The sequence below is a fragment of the Anguilla anguilla genome, chromosome 11, assembly GCF_013347855.1.
Source record: "Anguilla anguilla isolate fAngAng1 chromosome 11, fAngAng1.pri, whole genome shotgun sequence".
NCBI lineage: Eukaryota > Metazoa > Chordata > Actinopteri > Anguilliformes > Anguillidae > Anguilla > Anguilla anguilla.
The window spans coordinates 32,701,672-32,723,565 of NC_049211.1; the positions used below are offsets into that span (position 1 = coordinate 32,701,672).

The 21,894-nt window shown below is 46.8% G+C and overlaps 1 protein-coding gene and 1 long non-coding RNA gene across 6 annotated transcripts in view; one reads left to right on the forward strand and one right to left on the reverse strand.

Annotated features, from left to right (window-relative positions):
* LOC118207882 (TOX high mobility group box family member 2-like) overlaps positions 1-21,894 on the forward strand; it is a 131,945-nt gene that overhangs the window by 44,011 nt on the left and 66,040 nt on the right. For all 5 annotated transcript variants that reach the window (XM_035382041.1, XM_035382043.1, XM_035382042.1 and 2 more), the window contains exon 2: positions 7,488-7,574. In XM_035382041.1, the coding sequence (XP_035237932.1) occupies positions 7,488-7,574 (87 nt within the window). The remainder of the gene's footprint in view (positions 1-7,487; positions 7,575-21,894) is intronic.
* LOC118207883 overlaps positions 1-21,894 on the reverse strand; it is a 137,309-nt gene that overhangs the window by 32,520 nt on the left and 82,895 nt on the right. The window contains exon 5 of the long non-coding RNA XR_004761477.1: positions 16,510-16,611. This is a non-coding gene — a long non-coding RNA (uncharacterized LOC118207883). The remainder of the gene's footprint in view (positions 1-16,509; positions 16,612-21,894) is intronic.

Genomic DNA, 21,894 nt, shown 5'->3' on the forward strand with positions numbered 1-21,894 from the left:
CACGCAAACACACACACGTACACACACATACACAATGCATATGTTTCATGGCATTGCTCAAACTGAAGTAAGGCTTGGCATGAAGCTTTGCCAACAGAGGTGACGTTTTGATCATGTTTTGTCTTGTAGACTCAATCATTCAAACCATGATTTTTTGTTTGACAGCAGATTTAGCACATGTTCTGTATTCCGCGTGGCACCTTGTAATTGAATATAATATTGCATAACCTGTGACACCTGGCACTAGGCTATGACTAATCAATGTCGTTCAACGTGTTGCTAAACGCGCGTGTTTACATAACAGACTAGCTGACATGCTTGGAGCACATGTCTGTGTAACAGACGTGACAGATCTTCTCTGCACACACACCTTCCGGCCTTGCAAGCAGACCACATGGCATTTGTGAAGGTGATATCAATAACCCCGCCCCCCCCACAAACACACACACACACACACACACACACTCATACACAAAACAGATACCGAATGTCAGGTTTCTGAGTGGAAAGGTCTCCGCGCGGCGTCTCCGGGAACAGAAGGAGAGGAGAACCCGGTCGAGCGCTTCGGGGACGCGGACGGCGGACTCGGTGGGACGGGCGAGGGTTACGCCGCGCGCTGACAGGTTTCGCCGCCGTTCGCTCGCGATTAGCCTGAGCGTCTCCCGCGAGAGCTGGACCGAGGGTCGGCTAACACAAGGCGCCCGTCACCTTCGTTTCCCTTTAAAAAATGATTTAAAAAAAACCCTCATGACCTCTTGCCAGCGTGTTCTGCTAATTTAATATCGCTGCATTTACATTCTGCCTGAGTAGAAACCGCTAGTGTTTCCCATTCAGGGTGACGCTACAGGCCCATTCAGGGTGATGCTACAGGCCCATTCAGGGTGATGCTACAGGCCCTCTCGCGTAGCCGTCTCTGTTAGCCGACACGCAGCGCTAACGGGCTTCTGATAGCCTGTTTGGCTCCGCTCTGGGTTTTTTTTTTTTACAGCACGCTTGTGTCGACACCATGCCCTGCTAAAGAGGCAGGCCCGGGGGGGGGCGCACCTCCCCGTGGGGGGCGCGGGGTGAAAGCTCCGGGAGAAGCGGAGCTGGAAGGGGCTTCCTCGCTAAACGCTCTTTATTCTCTCCGCGGGCTCCCGCGTCCCGGGGCGGCCGGCGGCTTGCGTCGCACGTCTGAGCGGTTTCCCTAACCGCCGGGTGTTTCTCAGCCGAGGCGAGGCGGATTTAAGCACCTCGCTCAGGGGCGCGCTGGCAATTCCCTACGTGGGATTCAATCCTGCAACACCCCCTTCCCCCCCCTCACGCACGCACACACACACATACACAACCGCTACTCCAGGCCGCAGCCCTCTCACAGTGTGTGTGGCGAGTGGAGATTTGGTGAAGGATCTTGTCTCTCTGGGATGGAAATGGCTCTCTGGGACAGGTATTAACCAGAACCCCAGCAGAACGGGCGGGGCGTGGTCACAAAAGCCACACCAAGAGCCGCGTGGAGAACCAGGGGTTTAACAAGAAACGCTCGCGCTGAAGCGTTCCTATTGGCCAGGCCGGCTGACCTATCCACCAGTGAGCTGTTCTCAAAGACCCACATCGCGTGGCTCTCCAGGACCAGTGCTAGGGATCCCAGCTCAAGGGGAGCAGCAGATTGGGAAAGGCTCCGGGATGCTGTTTTTGTAGTGGTCTCCACGGAGATGACACTGTCTCAACGCTCCGTACAGAAGGTGTGAGAGCGCAGTTTAGCAGCAGCTATTTTCGTGCCTCTGGGGGATCCCTGTGAGTGTTTTTGGGAGAGATTCGGACAGTTTATCACATAGATGCATTTTGCTGGTGTGTGTGTGTGTGTGTGTGTGTGAGAGAGAGAGAGAGAGAGAGAGAGTGGAGAGCCTCAGGCCTAGGACCCATTAGACTTCATTACTGCTCCTGAGTGCTGCAGCAGCCCTCATATGAGAATCTTAAAGCATGATCCTCTTTCCCTCCTAAACACACACACACACACGCATGATCATAAACACACACACGAACACATACACGCATACACCCACACATGTATGCACACACACAAACACACACCTGCACACACACTCATTCCTCGGTCTGTTGCACGTCCACGCGCTATCACCGTGACGACCGACCGGGAACGTTCACTCTCCTAACGAACGATACTCATGCACAGCCTCAGCTGTTCTCTCTTCGTACAGTAGCTGCCAGCTAGCCGACCGGGCTCTCCACTGCACACAACGGTCCCGGGCACCAGCCGCTGACATTGAACAAATCTGATGGGTTTGAATTGTGCATTCAGCAAGGATTCACTGAGAGAACAGATGGCAGTAGGAAGATGGAGGGGGCGGGGGTTGGGTGGGGGTGGGGTGGGAGATGTGTGTATGTAGAGGGGGGGGGCGGGGGAGTGTGTATAAGGGGGTTGGGAGGGGGGAGTCCCTTTTCAAAGATAAACCATGCAAATGGCGGATTATTTTTGCGCAGTTTTATTGCGGCGCTGAAGACATAATCCCTAAATCAGTTTGAAAAATGACAATAGCTTTTTTTCCATCCTCACAGATAAAACTCCAGCTCGATCGGAATTTCCAGCAGCCAGCTGTCTAGGAATGAAATCCGCTGACTTTGGCTGCATTTTAGCGGAGAAATGAATAACGTTTTTGAAAAAGGCCGCTTTTGTAACCGTCGTGACTCTTCTGCGATGGACCAAATCACGTGTAGTGGTAAAACAAAAGGGCTCAAAACGGCAAGTAAAACTGAAGAAAGGGCAAAGAGGGCCAACCTTATGTCTTTGGAAGACTGTATTTACAAAATGGAGTATACAAAAAGTATTGCAATGGTAATACCTTCTCGGTCTGAAGAAGTCTCTGGAAGAAATGCTGCTAGCACCATTTCCCTTGCTTTATTTGTTTGTGACTTGTATTTCACACCCCAGCACTCTGTAAGAGTTTGTATGCTCTATTTTGAAAATACCGTCGGTTGGCTCTCTTCTCCTTTCTTCATCTTATATGATGGAGAAAGGGAAGGTTGAGTTTAAGAGGAGCATGTTGGAGCACACTTTGAGATGGCAATTCTGGGAGGTTCATACCCACACCGAAGACAGAATATGGCCTCTTACATTGCACTGTGTTCCAACATAAGCACACACACTGATATTTTAATTACTGAGGAAAATAATCACAACGAGATGTTAGATACTCATAGTTTATGAATCACAGATGCACCCTTTTAAAAAAATTAATTCATAAAATTTTATTTATTTATTCATAATGCCTGCGTCCATGGCGATAATATCAATGGTAGTGATGATCAGGTTTGGTTTTCGAAAACAAGCATGGGGCGATATAGTGGCCATTCCTTGTGTGAACATCAGGCTTGAGTTTAACTGGTTGATCCATGGTGGGGTTAGAACCCAAATTAGGCAGTTTTCTTATTAGGCACATTTTGGGCCCCCACGTGCAGCACCTTTTGAAAAAGGATGGCCTTTCTGTTTCCCCCACCATGGATGACGCGCTAAACAATTCTCTTCGCCGTCAGTTGCTGATGTCAGCTGGATTCCCTTGTCCTGTGTGATTCCAGCCGACAGCCAAACACCACAGGACAAACACAGCCAACACCACCGCACATAGTCCCCTCCCCACTCCCTACAAACCAAATGCAAAATACATGCAAATAGATCGAGTAGATCCTGAACCTGTGTCTCACTCTCTAATCGTGTCACAAACACACACACACACACACACACATGCACACGTTCCCAAATGTGTGCATGTGTGCATCACACACGTTAAAATGTTCCCAATTAATGACAGTTGGGCTTGTGCGTACAGTCACAATGCCAGTCTTTTCCACAATTTTACTCTCATTAATATTTTAATTTTGCACATGTTTCATATAAAATCATCTTTTATCTGAATCCTGCATATGTCATATAGAAGTGATCTGCACATATAGGGTACGTATCCGCACACTGGTGCGCGCGTGTGTATGTGTCAAGATGGCTGATTAGAGCTGATTCTAGAGATTCCTGTTTGCACTGTTGCTATGGCTTCTGTCTTACTCTGCTATTTCCTGCTAATTGACCCGGTTCACTTACTCATGTTCTTAATTTTATCACTTACTCTGAATAAGACAAACCGCTAAGTGGCTGTGATGTAATATCTAAGCGTCACGGGCGCCATGTAGGGTAGAAACCGGAGCGCTCGAACGCGCGTGACCATGTCCCCTCGGGCGGCGCCTCCCGCTGGTAATGGCGGTGACCTGCGCTTACCCGCGCGCCGCTGATACCTGCCCCACACCCCCCAGTGGTCCAGGTTATTAATGCCTCCTCTGACCGAGCAAAATTCAATTTCCATAATTTGCATGACCATATCTCAGAGGGCCTCGTCAGCAGGTAGCAGGGAGACGAAATGCCCGGATATTTTGGGAACGGGCCAAAAAAATATAGGTGGCCTCTTTCATTGGCTGGTGGAACAGGACAGTAGGAGGAGACAGGAGTCAAAAATGAAAGACTTCGTCTGTATGGACGGACGCTTTTAAAATAGTTTTTTGTATGTACGAATGGCAACAAGTTACATCGGGTGAATATTAAAGTGAATAGCTACTTATTCACAGAGGAAATTCTGAAAATGTTTATTTCAGGAAACGAATGTTGAAGAGTGCAAATGTTTCTGAGCATTTTACACACTGATAATTTGCTGGCTTCCTGTGATCTCCGAAACTTAAAAATGTTTGCTGGAGGCGATTCAGAAGCTGTAAATAATTAAGTTGTTTTTAGCGCGAGAGCATTAGCGGCGGGGTGAGAGTGCTGTTATCGTTGCACAAAGTTTACCGGTCCCTCGGGGCTCCGCAGTTTAGAAAACAAGGAGGCGCCCGGCCCTTTTATTAGCTGCTCACCAGAGCAATTTAATTGTAGCAATGATGATTATCCATTAGAAAAAAGGCTTAAAACACTTGCATTTTTCCTTAATATGGTTCGGTGCTAATTGCCTGTGCTCTACAGTACATTTGCTTGCTGTTTGCCATTTGTACTTGCAGGGACATTCTACGCTTATATTAAGTGACTTTACCGGAGGCCTGTAATGTAAATGGAGGTTAAATGTGTGTGTCTATAATTCCACGGCCTTTTAAAATTCATTTTGAAATGTTAAAGTGGCGGTGCATTATGGAAATCTCTGTTTCGGTTCTTCTTTTTAACTGGGACCTTCATTTTGATACTGGCCTCCAGAATTTTAAAACAACAAAAACAGGAGACCTTTAAATCTTTACAAGAACTGGTGTCTGGCGCAATTTGAGGCAAAAAAAAGGTGATTAAGCGGTAAACACACACATGCTATCTTTTAGCGTCCTCTCCCAGAACTGCGCAACACGGAACAAGCACGGAACAGGGCATTGCGATTTCCCAGAATGCCCGTGGTACGGTGCTCCCAGGCTCCGAGCGGCGCGTCGTTCCTGTCGGAGCTGACGGACGCGGCGCTGAGGAGAGAGCCACACAGACGCGGCGGCCCCAGAAGCGTGCCGGTTGCGGCGCTTGGAGGCGGCGGGCTGGGGGGGGGGGGGTGAGGGGGGGGGCACAGTGGGTTTAATAGACGCGGTAATTTTCCTGATGGGAGATAATGAGGTCGTTTCATCCGCAGCTGGGGGAGGGACTGACGCTCCGGCGGCGGGGCTGGCGCTAAATGACTAGCCGAAGCTCCCGGGGCAGCCTGGCGCTGGCAGAGACATCTGCTCCGTGCCAGCGCCGAGTGCGCCGACCTGTTAAATATAGCGCGGCGGAGCGCTTGTTTACATTAGCCGCCGCCAGGCTAATTCATCACGGCTCCCGCGCCGCGCTATTTACGGCAGCGGGCAGCCGCTTACACAGCCGGGCCGCCATCCGGGGACCGAGGCGCCGCCAGTTACCCCCCCCCCGCCTCCCGCTCCTTTTCATTATTTTTATTTTATTTATCTTATTTTTTTACTTCTTCATCTCGTTCCATGCCGTACCTTTATCTGCCCGTCGTAACTGAGATCAGCGAGCGGTGATGCAGTTTATGTGCGGGATGAGGCCCGGAGACCTGCAGGAAGCCGGGTAATCTCAGGGGGATTCTGGGTAAAGGCGGGACGGCGGGCCCGAGCGGCGGCGGCGGCGCGGGGGGGGAAGCGTGCCGTGGCGGTGCACACCGACCGCTCGCAGCACGCGTGGAGTAGCGCGCGTGCGTGTGTTTGAGCGTGTGGTACATTACGTAACAAGCTCTCTTCGGATAAACGAAACACCTGCAAGTTAGGAATGAAAGCGCAGCATCACCGTCGCCATGGTGCACGAGGTTGCAGCATGCGACACACTATACTGAACAGCAGTGCGTTTCACCTGCATTGTTTTACCTGCATGCAGGTGGGGGAGGTGGGGGGAGGTCAGCAGCGTTTGAGTTCCTTTGTGAAGGCCTTTCCGGAAGAATCAAAACAACAAAACGACAGCGGGCTTTGTGAGTGCCGAGAGTGGGGGTAGGGGTGGTGGGTGGGAGTCAGGCGTGCGAGGGTGGCTGTTTCTCATTGTTGCTGAACCTGTCCTGTAGCTTAGCAGTCTGTCTGTAATCTGATTCCCCGGTCTGTGCGACTGACTTCTAGAAACCAGTGCTCTAGGACTCTGGCCAATTGTTTATCATGATAAAATGCATATCAAGATACAAGGTAGGTTGACATTGCAGTAGGTATCGCAATAGGCCACAATGTACAATACCAGTAGATGCCTGTAAATGGAGCAGGAGTGATGCTGTGCTTCATTTCAAACAAATGGCAACTAGGGCTGGGCAATATACTTTCCTTTCTTTTCATCTTTTCTCTCTTTAATTTTACCTGTTGCCATACTAAATATCCGAACTTCAGAGGCCGTGTGAAATGCTTCTGGAGAAAAAACGTTACCACTATTGGATGTTGATAAGACAGCCAATCAGCAGCAAGGTCATAAATCTTCAGTGTGATTATGGGATGTGTTTTTGTTATTCACATGGAAGCTGCAAGGCCTTGCTGCTGATTCGCTGTCCTATCAACACTCAATAGATAACAGTGGTAATGTTTTTTCTCAGAAAATATTTCACACAGCCTCTGAAATTTGGATGGCATGAGGTATAATTAAAGAAAATAAGATGAAAAGGAAGGCCACGCACCACACAGTGGTGATGATCGTTATTGCATTTGATAATTACCCTTGCAGTATATCGCCCAGCCCTAATGGCAATTATAAGAAAGACAATGAGGCGGGAAATAAAGGTGTGGTCCGCAGGCCGTGTCGGTGGAGGGGGGCGTGGCCTCTCAGAGAGTCCACGGCGATTGGCAGGTGCACACCTCCGCCATTCGCCGTCTCTGCAGAACTCGTGACCCAAAGCTCGGATCAACATGCCTCCCTTCAAGCCAAAGGCCAGTGCGAAACTGCCTTTTTTCCGAGGGAGGAGCCAAAGTGCATGTTGCCGTGGAGACTGAAGGCCCGCCCCTCTCTTCTCTCCCTCTCTCTGCAGAGCAGATACGGAGCCGGTGAGCGAGGCGTCAGCGTTCGGCTTCCTCCAGGCGCCAGTCCCGACGGGAAAAGACTGCTGTCAGCTGGGGTGAGCTGCACCTTAAACTCACTGAACTCTGAGCTCACTATGAGCACACTCTGAGCACACTCTGAGCTCACTATGAGCACACTCTGAGCTCACTCTGAGCACACTATGAGCACACTCTGAGCTCACTCTGAGCTCACTATGAGCACACTCTGAGCTCACTCTGAGCTCACTATGAGCACACTCTGAGCTCACTCTTAGCACACTCTGAGCTCACTATGAGCACACTCTGAGCTCACTCTGAGCACACTCTGAGCTCACTCTTAGCACACTCTGAGCTCACTCTGAGCACACTCTGAGCTCACTCTGAGCTCACTATGAGCTCACTCTGAGCACACTCTGAGCTCACTCTGAGCTCACTCTTAGCACACTCTGAGCACACTGAGCTCACTCTGAGCTCACTCTGAGCTCACTCTGAGCTCACTCTGAGCACACTCTGAGCACACTCTGAGCTCACTCTGAGCTCACTCTGAGCACACTCTGAGCTCACTCTGAGCTCACTATGAGGACACTCTGAGCACACTCTGAGCTCACTCTGAGCTCACTCTGAGCACACTCTGAGCACACTCTGAGCACACTCTGAGCTCACTCTGAGCTCACTCTGAGCACACTCTGAGCTCACTCTGAGCTCACTATGAGAACACTCTGAGCACACTATGAGCTCACTCTGAGCTCACTATGAGGACACTCTGAGCTCACTATGAGGACACTCTGAGCACACTCTGAGCACAATGCACAAATTCTGAGCACACTCTGAGCACAATGCACAAATTCTGAGCACACTCTGAGCACAATGCACAAATTCTGAGCACACTCTGAGCACACTCTGAGCAAACTCTGAGCACACTCTGAGCACACTCTGAGCTCACTATGAGCACACTCTGAGCACACTCTGAGCACAATGCACAAATTCTGAGCAGACTCTGAGCACACTCTAAGCAAACTCTGAGCACACTCTGAGCACAATGCACAAATTCTGAGCACACTCTGAGCTCACTCTGAGGACACTGCGCAAACCCTCACTAAACTCACTCACCACTTTTAGGAGGTGGGCCACATCCAGATTGGCCATCTGCTAACTTCCCATTTTGTCACATAGAATCTGTTTTTGGGACAGTATTGCTTATGTATGTGCTCAGAAGGGCATTATGTATAACTATTCCAACCTCACACCTTACCGAAGGCATGCAGTCTGTCCGCAGTCTTCCTTTCTTCTTAACTTTTGGTTACATATTTCTGGGTGAATTTTAAGGATTTTTGTATTACAGGTTCACTGAAATATCAACACAGCTATGCTTACGCTGTGCAAAGTTAATTACAGTGTAGAACCACGACTGAGATTGAATGAACCCTCCCAGCACACACAAGTACAGAAGGCCTACTGTAAAATGGCGGACAGCCAAACAGCCTTCAGACGCACTGCAGGCTGAGTACAGTCAAAAGGCATAACAGTTATATGCCTAAAAGCCTGCTGATATACGCTCATGGTTCTGCCTGCTCACTTATTCATTCTCGGGGGGGGGGGGGGGTCTGTGTAAATTCATCTGTCAGCCGTACCCTCTGAATCAAATCTGAATTGTGCAATACTGTCGGTCATGCTTTTTTTTTTTCAAAACTTTAATTACAATGGAGATTGTATTGATTGTATTTGAGACCACACACCCTGAGTCGTTCATCAAGTGGTGGGCTGCTAGCGAGGCACTTCCACAAGCCCATCTTGCTCCCGGAGCCAAAGACTCATCCGTTATCTAAAGTGAATATTACACCACTTTTCTGTGCAGAGGGTGCATACAAATCATCAAAACGAGCTGTGTGGGAGCCAGGAGCCAAGGCTAGCAAATGTGTCCTCCTGTGCGTTTGCTTAATATTTCATCTGCTGAGTAAGGCAGACGCTGGTAAATTTGGGTCTGCGCCTCGTAATGTGCGTAATGGCACCACCATGCGCGTGACGCGCTAATGCTAGCTATCGACGGAAGAGACAGAAAACACACTCTATGATCCAAATGCAGTACCGATACACGAGGGCCAGAGTTGTTAAAGGCTAGTTTGTTACAGGCCCTTTACCTGGTTGAGCTGTGTGTTTTTTATCGTGATTCTACACTTTCAGATCCCTTTTGAGAGTATATCCTGCAAAGAATAAACATGCTCATAAAAAGCAAGAAAGCGGAAGACGCGCGAAAGAGAGAACTGAAGACCTGTTTCCATTGTTGCGGTCGTAAATATCTGGCACGGCGCAGCTGAACTAACTTTCCTTCGGCGCGCCTCCTCCTCTTCTACACCGTGAAGGAAGGGAGACGGGGCGGCAGACCGCAGTACAGTACGCCAGTTACGCGCGGAGAGGAAACCAGAAGTTTTTCCACGGGGGTTTATCAGATGCTGCGGTGCGCAGGGGGGGGGGGGGGGGGGCGAGGCTCGCTAACCGGCAGTCACCTGGCGCGCTCCGTCTGCGCTCAGCGGCGCTCAGCGGTGTTCAGTGGTGTTCAGTTCAGTTAGCGCTGGCTCCCTCGCTGCGGCCAGGCCCCTTGGCCGGGCTGACCTCGCCTTCCTCTGCCCGCTCTCTTTCATTCTTTTGTTCCTCCGCCCGCCGAAGCCTTTCTTTTTTTCTTTTTTTTTGCGCGGAGACGTTCGCGGCCGCTTTGAAAGCCGGGGGGAGCGTGCCCGTGTCACTTCCTCTCGCCCGTGCCCGCGAGTGAAGAGAACCCGCGGTTGGCTTCGGTTGGTTAAACTGTAAAACCGGCCGCCCAGGTGTCCGCTCGCTGTGAAGGAGTCTTTTTTTTTGGGTGAGAGGTCGTTTGGGTGAATAGGTGGCTCGTCGCAGGTGCAGCTCAAACGTGACACCTTCTCAGATTACAGTGGGGGGGGGGGGGGGGGGGGGTGACCAACCCGTTTTCACAGTGAACCCTTTCAGGAACACTAAGCAAACAGACATGCTCATTGTGCACCAGCATTTGTAATGTAAAGCATTTCAGTACACTAGTTTGCCTGTTCATAAGGCAAGAAACCCCACCCTGAAGACACGGCACACCTTAAACTGTACACATCACATTGTACAGCTGTGCTTGCTGACACAAGTCAGGTTATGGACACTATTTGAGGATTACACAGCACTGTTGTAACCCCTCACATTCCAGGCAGAAACACATGACCTTCCCCCTTCAGAGCCAAAACTACACAGCTGCTCTGCATTTACACATCGAGTCAACCGTACCGAGTAATATCTACTGGATTACTCATCTTGAACAAAGCAGAGGTTCTATCCTGTGTAAGTTGCATCATTGGCAGGACTGCACTGTATGTTCTCACTGCTGTAATTAAAGCTTTGCTGTTGAGGTGCTTTTGGCAGAGAGTTTAAAATGGGGGCTGTCATCATATTTACTGGCATCTGGCAGACGCTCGTATGCAGAGTTACAGTGCAAACGCAAGTGCAAAGATCAGGGATCGAAGTTCAGTGATTCCCTAGAGGAGAAACATCATGTGAACACTACACTAACCCTTCTGAATTCGTTCTGACGTGCTTTAATGGAAACTGTGTTATTTAGGGGCATAATAACAGACTCCATTAGGCCTCGCCTTGACAGTGAAGATATTAATGTATTAATGTGCTCTCCATGGAAACAAAACTTTGTCCCGCTGCCCCCCCCCCTTCACTCAACCCTCCATTTTAAGAACTCCAAATCACTTTGTTTTTCATCTCAGTATGCATCTTTTCCAGTCTCTCTTTTTTGGTTTTGATATAGTACCTATGCTGAAAATGGGTGATTCGTGAAAATACCGGTTGTATATTACTCCAGTTTATTTATACTCTCATTGGATTTCACACACCTTCTCAGAAAACACCAGGTGGTGGAGCATTGCTCTCTGAAAACTTTGGGGAAACTTTTGCAAGCTTAAGTTTTGTCGGAGCTTGCGTCAGTTAAATCCTCTCCCCTCTTGAGAATTGCCTGATATGTTTTGCTGCTCCACTTTGTGGGGCTAGAGAGACTTAGCACGTCGAGAATGTGGCTCCACGGGCTAATGTCGTATTTTGGCACCATCAATCAACTCCGCATGCAAATGGTATCAGGGAGTATCTCAAAAGATTTTATTAGAAAAAGCTCCCTGTTATCGAACTGGGAGTTTTAGCCCGTCTGGTTGTCCGATTTCAGGATCAGCGAACGCTCGTAACACAAACAGACTTCCTAGAAAGAAACAAACAGACGGGGAAAAAAAACAACAACAATAAAGTGCCTTGGTAGCGAGAAAGCAGTACGTACAACAATCACTACTGCTAGCTGCGCTGCGCAGCATCACAGAGAGCTCAACCATCCAGGCAGGATTTGGCCAGGATTCCTTATCTAACCGTAGCAGATCCTCAGCTGTTGTGGCCGATGATTGCAGCTTTTACGTGCCCGTGTGCCGTGTGCATCGGAGCAATAAAAACGCTAGCAACAGCGCCATTGTTTGCTTAGGGACCGTCACTCTTTAGTTGCCCTGGTTCCTGTTCCTGCTTTTGGACAAAAACCCTGAAAAGCGCAGTGATAAGTTCTGCTCCCTCAGGATTGAGCAAGTTTTTATTGTTCCCGGTTTAAGTGAGAACCCGTTTAATTATGTAAAAATGACTGTGGAAAAGGCTGTGTGCCTGTGTGCCTGTGTGTGTGTGTGTGTGTGTGTGTGTGTATGCATGTGTGTGCGTGTGTGTGAGGGGAGGTGTGGTTTAGGGGATGGGGAAAGGTACTCAAACAGTCATAAATATTGCATGAATCCGATTCTGCACAGAATAACTGAAGTGCCTGTTAATTCCGCTCACTGAGAATGTTATTTTTAGAGGGCTGGCAGAGGCTTTTAAAGTTGCAAGGAATTCGTATTCTCCAGATATATTCCCTTACACCAACCGACACAAAGCTCAGACTCTCATGAAAGGATTCTTTAAAACTGCAACCTGCACAGCTCACTAATACTGTCAGAATCAGATATGCTCGGGCTTCCAAGACACTGTGATCAAATTGAAAGGTCAATGCACATCAGAAAGTACTTGCAGGGTTTCATTAAGAAGTAAAAAAATGCAAGCATTCACAAGCATATTAAGTATAGGTTTAAGCTATCAAACTGAAGCCGTCCGGCATTTCAAAAGCATATAAAATGGTTTTAAAACTTCTTTGGGATGGCAGTTTAGTCAAGCTCTCTAAAAGTATGTCGATGGAAGCAGCTGGGTGGGTGGCATATATTCTTCCTAGTTATATATAATGCACCTGGCTAATCAGAAACCCCTGTGAAGCCATTTGTCCCAAACATTATGGTGCCCTGAAATGGGGGATCTATGTGTAAAAAATGTTATAATTTCCTATATGGTGAAACCAAAATATATAAAAGTAGCCTCTTACAAAAGCTGAGAATATGGACTTCAACAACATGCAAACTGTTTGATTACAAATCTATAATTGTGGAATACAGAGCCAAATCAAGAAAAAATATGTCTTTATCCCAAACATTATGGAGGACAATGCAACTGGCTCTGAAAATTCATATTATGTTTTGCTCTTAAAAAAAATTTTCTCACAAGAACAATTTGGCGACTTCTATAATCATCAATATTACTTTGCCAAATTGCGTTGGTGTCGAAAAATAACAGAAGCCTGCATTCATCTGTACGCCGAAGTTGAGGACAAATTTAATTAATCCACCCAATAGTAAGTGGAAGAATAAATGCACAAGTACGCAAAGAATAGAATGCAGGAATCTTCGGAATGAAGCCAGAAACGTCCTCTGAGCTCCTCTTCGTTCCTAAAAGTATTTTCGGGCTTAGCCACGGCGCTAACTTTGACAGCCATCTTGAATTCCATCTCCTACGCTGACCCCTCTGGCACTTGATGGTATTTAAAGAACTCTTTGCAGGTGACACGGAACAACAGATTCCGCACAGTCTAATGCGGCGGATATTAAGGTCTCTTCCCCTTTCTCGACCGGTAGATCTGAATGTTTAATGAAAATAAACAGCCTGTCATAAAGCGAGCGGCTGATGTGTGTCTCGCGGTGGGTCTTCGTTATGGGGTAATTCCGCTCTAATGAGACGCGATTGTCACGACGGATGAGCGGGGCATTAAGAGCATGTTAATTAATCAAATCGCAAATTATTCAAATCCAGCCGACGGAGCCCTCCGTAGTAGGAAAGGAAAAATAAACAGCATCGCGGCTGAACGCTTCTGTCCGCACGCTCCCTTTACGAGGCACTCCAGGGCGGGGCGTTTCGACGGACGTGCCAATCAATCGAACCTGATGAGGTCACAAAGCTGTGATGTGATGTGACTGGCGTGTCCATCCAAACCCTGCACTATATCTGCATATAAAAATAACTTTTTTTAATATGAATATTTGTGCTTTTTTTTAATGAAGCCATTAAAAAAAACGTATAATATGATCATTTTGACAGGAATTACTTGTGAATTACAGTGAAATGTGCTACAATTGGACCAAGATGGCATAATAGGTGCAACATTGCTATGGCCCATGTTTTAGACTATTGTCAATGTACAAAAGCCTCTAATGAACATTCAGAACCCAAAGCGACAATCAAGATAAACGCTGTTAGCTACCCAGGTGGATAGCTAGTGAAACGCTATCTCAAACCTTTCACTTGGATCTAGAGGGGTAGTACTGTTTTTCAAGTTTCCTGCTTCCTTGCTTGTTTTTAACCTCATCTGTCTTGAATTAAGACTGATCTGGATTCCATCAATTTTTATTTTTAACTTTCACTCAAAGTTTCAAGGTTTAGTTTTTATCTTTGCTATCACAGTTTGGAAACTCCAGAAGTCATCAAAATTTACCCACTGGACTGTGTTTGAAAAGAACTTGCATTTGAAGATAATTTAAGTAAAATTTAAGAATTGTTGAGTAAGTCACATCTTAAATCCATACATCTATATGTATGTGTAGATGTATGTATGTATGCATATATACGTGTATGTATGTACAGTATGAATGTATGTATGTTTGTCTTTCTGAAAGTGAGACAGATTTTGTTTGAATCATGCTGTATTTTGCTTTACACAGAAAAAACCTGAACTGCAATGTCCCTTTTTATTTGCAGTACTTGGTTCTCCGATATCTACAAATAAAATAGAAGACAAACTAGGATGAAGCTGAGTGAGAGCCACAGAGAGAGAGAGAGAGCGAGAGGGAGAGGCAGAGAGAGAAAGAAAGAGAGACAGAATTGCATCTATCTATTAATGCGGCATACATATTGCATGAGCTCCAGCCCCACTAAGTAGATGGCATTACTTCCACTGTGCGAGTATATTATTTTTGAACTGTGTCTTGTTTATGGTGAGGCGTGACCTTGTTCCAGTCAGCCTCTCCCTCCATCACGGCCAATCTGGGAAATCTCCGGGCTGCGGTCCCCGCTGAACAATTATAATGTAAAGCAATCCAAATGGAGATGTTTGTAGAAAACAACATGTGTGTAATTAAGGCTTAATGAGCTGTTGTCCACGGTGGAATGCGCAATTAGATTTGTAATAGAAAACTCTGCCGGCATGCCAGGCCTGCTTACAAAGCAGAGCGGGTGAAAGATGTGTGTATATATATATATATATATATATATATATATGTACTTCTCTGTGGTGAGCGTGAAATAATGCCCATGCTGACAGCAGGCAGCCAGGGATGAGTTTGGCGGTTATACGGATGGGCCAGGAAGGGCCGGTATGCACCTAACGCAGAGCGGAGTAGGAGGGTTTAGAGTGGGTGTGCTCCCTGATGTAAATTCAGTACATCGCAATATCAAAATATTTTGTTATCGTGTATTTTTTTTTTTTTTAAAGCAAGTAGTACATTCTCTGTATATTTCCTTGGTTAAAAGGAATACGGTCTGGAGGAGAGGTGAGAGCTGCTTAGTCCCAGGTAGCGCCCTCTGCTCTGAGCTCACAACTGTAATCCAGTTGTGACTGTCGTACCTGTGTGAACGCAAACCGCCATCACGTTGAGAAAGGGAGAGGGAGAGAGAGAGAGAGAGAGAAAAAGGGAGAGACAGAGAGATGGACCGTGAAAGGGAAATTAACAGGTATGTGACACTGTCATTTTTTATAAGGGGGGGGGGGGGGGGGGGGCGTTTCCATCTGTGTTCAGAGTTAGCGGAAGCCTCATGAATAAATGGAGGCAGTAGCTTGGTTGTTCCTCCCCTTCAGGTGAACGGCGCCTCCACACCTCGCTAACCTCAAGAGCCAGAAAGGCTACCTGTGGAAGTATGTGGTTTGAGAGCCAAGACTTCCTGTCATAGGGACCCCACCTGACTAATTTAGAAAAAATAAAACAGCCACAGATTTGAAATGACAGGGAGGTCAACAGAAAAATAAACAGAGCATGAAATGGAGAGACAGGGAGAGAGAGGATAGACAAGTGAGAGAGTGAAAGAGAACAAGGTGTGGAAGAGAGAAAGGATGAGTGGGAGACAAAGAAAGAGAAGCAGTTGGAGATAAACCGATGGACAGGGAGCAAGAGAGCAAAATGAGACTTGAGAAAGTGGGATAGAAACAGGAATGAAGGAGAGGACTGAGAGATGGAAAAAGAGAAGGAACAGGGTGACAGGCACACAGGAAGAGATGTGGAGAAAGAGGGAGAGAATTGATTGCAAAGATGCCTGCCTGAGAAGGAGTTGCTTCTCCAAGAGACTGCCCTTGGAATCCACCCTTTGAGTGACACCATGATATAGCGCAAGGGCTTGTAACTGAGCTAATGGAAGGAGGGGGAGGCGTTTAGAGGCCTTTATATCAGCGGGGCTACTCCATGACAGGCCCACTGCGAGGAGCACGGCGCTTAAATAAATGAAACAGTCCACGTGTTGTCAGAGCCAGGGTCGTCGTGGCGGCCAGTGTAAAGGGTGGGTTTGGAAACAAAAGAAACTCCCTGTCAAAAGGCAGAACGTCCCTCTGCCCTTACAACCCCCCGAGATATGTGCTTACCGTACCCTGGAAACCGTGATTCCATAAAAGGGAACAACATTCTGGCCTGGCCTGGCTCGACTGGTCCACGTGAAAGCTTCGGTTTCTGTGTCCCGTATCCACGTACCCTTAAAAACCGAAAGGAACATTTAAGAGAGGGGAAAGGTTTCTTCATGCACTTTGTGTTTATCAAGACCAATGTGTCTGATAAATGATATTGTGTGAGGGAGGTGGTGGCCATTCATATTTAATCCTGTGTCTCAGTGCTTCTCAGTGGAAACTTCGGGCTTGATGAGGATGTAGCATTAGAGCAGAACTCTTTGGGTGTGGTGAGGGTGTAGCATTAGAATGAGCGAGCAGAACTATTTTGGTGTGATGCGGATGTTGAATTAAAAATGAGCTAGCGGAACTCTTTGGTTGTGCTGAGGATGTACCATTGTAATACGTGAAGAGAGCTCTTGGATCTCTCAGCTGTGTCAGTATACTCTGCCTCTGGTAGCTGTAGATCTCTTCCTCTTTATTACTGCAGTAATCTTATGGAATTTGCCAGTGTCTCTCTCTGGCCGTTTCGATTGAATGTATTTGCCTTTTAAGCACGACCAAGCCTCGCCCTTGCTCATCCATATTTATTTTTTATTTTTTACTCATCTTCTCTCGGCAGGGAAATTACTGTGTGACCATCCTCGAATTGCAGCCTGGGAAAATCAGTGGTTAGCAGAGTCCAGTGGAAAGAGCTGAGTGTTAGGAAGGACCTGTGTGCATACGCGTTTTCCTCCCAGCACTGTCTGTGCTCCTAAAGGCAAACCCTAAAACTCTCTCTGTCCCCCTGATTAAACGCTCTCCAATGTTAAAATGGCGGCAGTTGAAATTCGATGATTAACATGTGAATGCTTATCGCTGGGTGAGACTGAGGACCAGACACAAGGCAGGTGGACTTAAATCTGATGGATCAGGTGGACTTAAATTTGGTGGATCTGGTAGATTTAAATGTGCTGGAACAGGTGGATTTAAATCTGGCCGATCAAGTGGACTTAAATCTGGCAACCATTTCATGCTGCGCTTGGAAGGTTAGAAGTCTGTGTAAAAGTCTTGTGGTTAAAAGACTGTGATTGGTCAAGATGTCAGAGGTGGGAGGGGTCTGAGGTTCGGCATTGGAAGCGCCCTGATCCCTGCTCTCACACTGCTTCATTTCACTCAGAACAGCTGTGTTAAACATCAAACTGTTCTCTCCTCAGGAGGTGGGTGTTGCTGCCTGTAAGTTTTAATTTTTTGCTGTCTGTTGCTTTGAAGCAGCCTACTCTGTCACTTGTTTAATTGAACTGTGCTACAGTAATAAAGGTGAATGCTCATTTTGATGTACTTTTGTGGGGTTATTTTATTTCTTTTTTCTGTTTTTTTTATGCTGTTATCACTCATGCAGGGAGAGAGAGAAAAAGCAACAGAGACAGAGGAAGATAGAGAGGTATAGTGAGAAACTACGGAGCCTCAAATGTACGTCAGCTAGAAAAGTAACCTAGAGCAGACACAGACGAGCAGAACTGATTTGCTAGCATCATGAGTCTGTATGTCATTTAACAAAGTAATCTAGTATTTACGTATTTTAGACTTGTTCTTGGTTTGAGAGGCGATGTGGGCACGTCTAGCGATGGAACTTCTCACTTGACGTTGATAGCATTATGCTAATTCGCCTGCACACGGAACCAATGTATCTATGTTGGGCTAAATGTTCTGTTCTCGTCATTATGTCACATTATGTTATCATAGCCAAAAAACTTTTTGCCAGTCTATTGCAGGGCACACACACCATTCACTCACCATTCACTCGCACATACCTACGGGCAATTTAGAGTCTTTTAGGTCCTCGCGCAATACTGATATTCAAATTTTATCAAAATGTTTAATACATATGTTTAGGAAAAATCGGGAAGGGGGAGCCATATTTATGACAGCAAATCCAAAGCGACAGCGTCTTTGAGAACTTGTTCCCACAAGAAGCAGATGTCCTTCCCACAAGATTCAGATCTCGCACGCACAAGATACAGATGTTGTTCCCACAAGATAACATCTTGTGCGCACAAGATAAAAAAATAACATTTTAGAAACAGAGAGAGAGAGGTAGAGATAGTGTGGTTGAGAGATGAGAGAGGTAGAGAAATAGAGTTGGATACATAAGTAGAGAGTGAGGGAGACAGAAAGAGAGATTATAGGGAGGTAGAGAGAAAGAGAGGTAGATGGGGTAGAGAGAGAGGTGTGGAGAGATGGATTGAGAGGTAGAGAGAGATAGAGAGAGGAGTAGAGAGATGGATTGAGAGGTAGAGAGAGAGAACCCCATTGTGTTCTCTTGAGCTCATAACATGTGACCTTTGTGCTCTCACAGCTCAACCCTCAGCATGCTCTCATTATGAAGCCATTCAGATACACACACATTGTCTCTCTCACACGCACACACAGAGTACACACACACTACACACACACAGAGTACACACACTCACACACAAACACAGTACACACACACACACACACATTGTCTCTCTCACACGCACACACAGAATACACACACACTCTCTCTCACACGCACACACAGAGTACACACACACTGTACACACACATTCACACACAAACACAGTACACACACACAGAGTACACACACACACACACACACACATTGTCTCTCTCACACGCACACACACAATACACACACACTGTACACACACATTCACACACAAACACAGTACACACACACAGAGTACACACACTCACACACAAACACAGTACACACACACACACACACATTGTCTCTCTCACACGCACACACAGAGTACACACACACTGTACACACACATTCACACACAAACACAGTACACACACACAGAGTACACACACTCACACACAAACACAGTACACACACACACACAAACACAGTACACACACACACACTCACACATTGTCTCTCTCATACGCACACAGAGTACACATACACACTCATACACAAACACAGTACACACACACCCAGTCACACACAGTAAACACACACACACACACAAACAGCACATATTCACTCACACACAAACCCAGTACACACACACCCAGCCACACACAGTAAACACACACACACACAAACAGTACATATGCACTCACACAAACCCAGTACACACACACCCAGTCACACGCAGCACACACACACACAAATGCAGTACACACACACAGTACACACATACAGCCACCCACACGCAGTACACACACCCACGCACTACACACTTACGTGCACACACACAGACGCACACCCCACGCATTACTCCCGCGAAACACAAAAGCAACACGAGCATTCTGCAGTAGGCCACCTTTTTTTTTTTTTTTTTTTTTTTTTTTTTACAGCATTCCATCGTAGCTCTCAACTGAAGTGCTTTTATTTTACTCAGAATTCAGCACCGGAGTGTACACACGCCCCAGTGCAGGAAGACGAGGAGGAAGATGAGGAGCTGATTGCACAGAAATGTGAATCAGTAGAGTCTTTCTGATGAGCCAGCGAACAGGGGGCATGATAGGTTTGGATCCCACATTAGATTGTACTCGTGAAGCCTGCGTTTTTGGATGGCAGCAGTGCAATCAAAGCGTCGAGGGGGGGAGAGAGGGCTTCGCCTAACGACTTGGACTGATGACAAGTGGACCTCGTGATCAGAGCAGGACAACAAAAAAAAAACAAGCAAACAAACAAAAAAAAAAAGGAACGCGAATAAGAAAAGCTGGCAGAGATACGTTAGCATAAATAGCTGTTTTATTTAACGTTACGCATTATTTCTAATCAGCCTCTGAGCATTCATGCCAAACAAGACTCTGGAACACTGATTCCTAATGGCAATCATCTTTTTTTTTTTTTTTTTTTTTTCAAGCCTAATTTATATCTCGATTGTTTTAGAACGCAGGAATATTTTGCTCTCATTGCAAGCGCACTGCCTGGTTTTGGAATGTGACCGATATAATGCGTGTCTGTCTCTTTGGCGTGTGCAACAAATGATTCCAGAGACGCGCTAATGGCTCCTTATGAAAAATACATTCAAAAAAAGATGAAACAATAAAGTCTCATCCGTGAAACTTTGAAAAAAAGGAAGATTAGAAAAAAAAAGAGATGAGAAGGATGGGGACGAGCCAGACAGGGCGGTAGAATTTGACAACTGCGGTAATGGCTCCCCCCAAAATCACAGCGATGACAACTGACAAGCGAAAAAGGGAAGAGAGGCGGTTTTTATCAGGAAGCTGGATGGGGGAATTGATTAGTTAGCATTCAAAAAGGATATGATTGTCAAGGCAGGCACTTGACTTTCAAAGGCGAGGGACAAAAAGAAAGTTCAGATCTCGTGTTGTGGTTGCAGGGGGTGGGGGGAGGAGGAGGGGGGGAGTTGTGGGAGGGGCAGCGGAGGTGGGGATGACGGCTTTGTGAAGCGATGACATGTGAACGCGAAGCCTCGTTTGTGAAGCCTCGGTCTATTCGGTGTCAGTTGCTGAAGTGCTGGGTGGCTAATCAGTTTTGCACTTCGGTCTGCGCTGTGGTAGTTCTCTCAAAAAGGCGCCCCGAAAATGTGGATCTGCCAATTGTGTCCCTCCCCTCCCCCACCCTCCACTTCTGATCCGAGCCCGATGGGGCTCAAAGGTGTATTCTCTCATTTTGTTAGGCATTGGGCCTATGTTTACCTCTGTGATGAAGGGTCAGATTGGGTACGGGCCTGCTGCCAAACCGGAAGTTTACAATTAGTAGCATAACAACACTTCTGCCTGCTGTCAAGAACAGTGGTCAACAATGGTGCAAGGTTTCCTGTTTTTGTAGTGTTTAAACTCAGCTAGCAAATTAAAACAGCTGTATTTGGCAGTCAATGAGCAACAAACTTATTATTGTCACATTTAAGAAATGATCGACTGATAATCGGTGCACCGATATTTATTGGCTGATATCCAGCATTTTTAACATATTAGGTATCAGCCACTTAATATCGGTATTACCGATATCCCTGTACAAAAGTAAACCGCCAAAATGATACTCACTACTGGTCACAGAGTGAAACAGTGCAAGAGACGACTCTGAGCCACACACCTCGTTTTAACCATGCTGTCTGGCTGGCAGTTCAAGAGAGCTTGCCTTCTCCGCAACCGCACATTTCCTAAATAGTAGACCAAAAAAACCGCCACCCGCAGCTATTTATTTTCTACCCGTAACTAAGTCTAAAAACTATCCCAATTTGGCGTGAAAACTGCAAACCTGGCATCCCTGTATTCAATTTAAAAGTCATCGAGCCAGCTGCAAAAAGAGACAGTTGGATATGCAAATATGCAAAACAAAGCAAGAAGGGCAGTCTTGCTAGGTGTGTGACGTGACTTTGAACAACCACAAGCCTTCAGCGCCACGTTGTGGATATGAG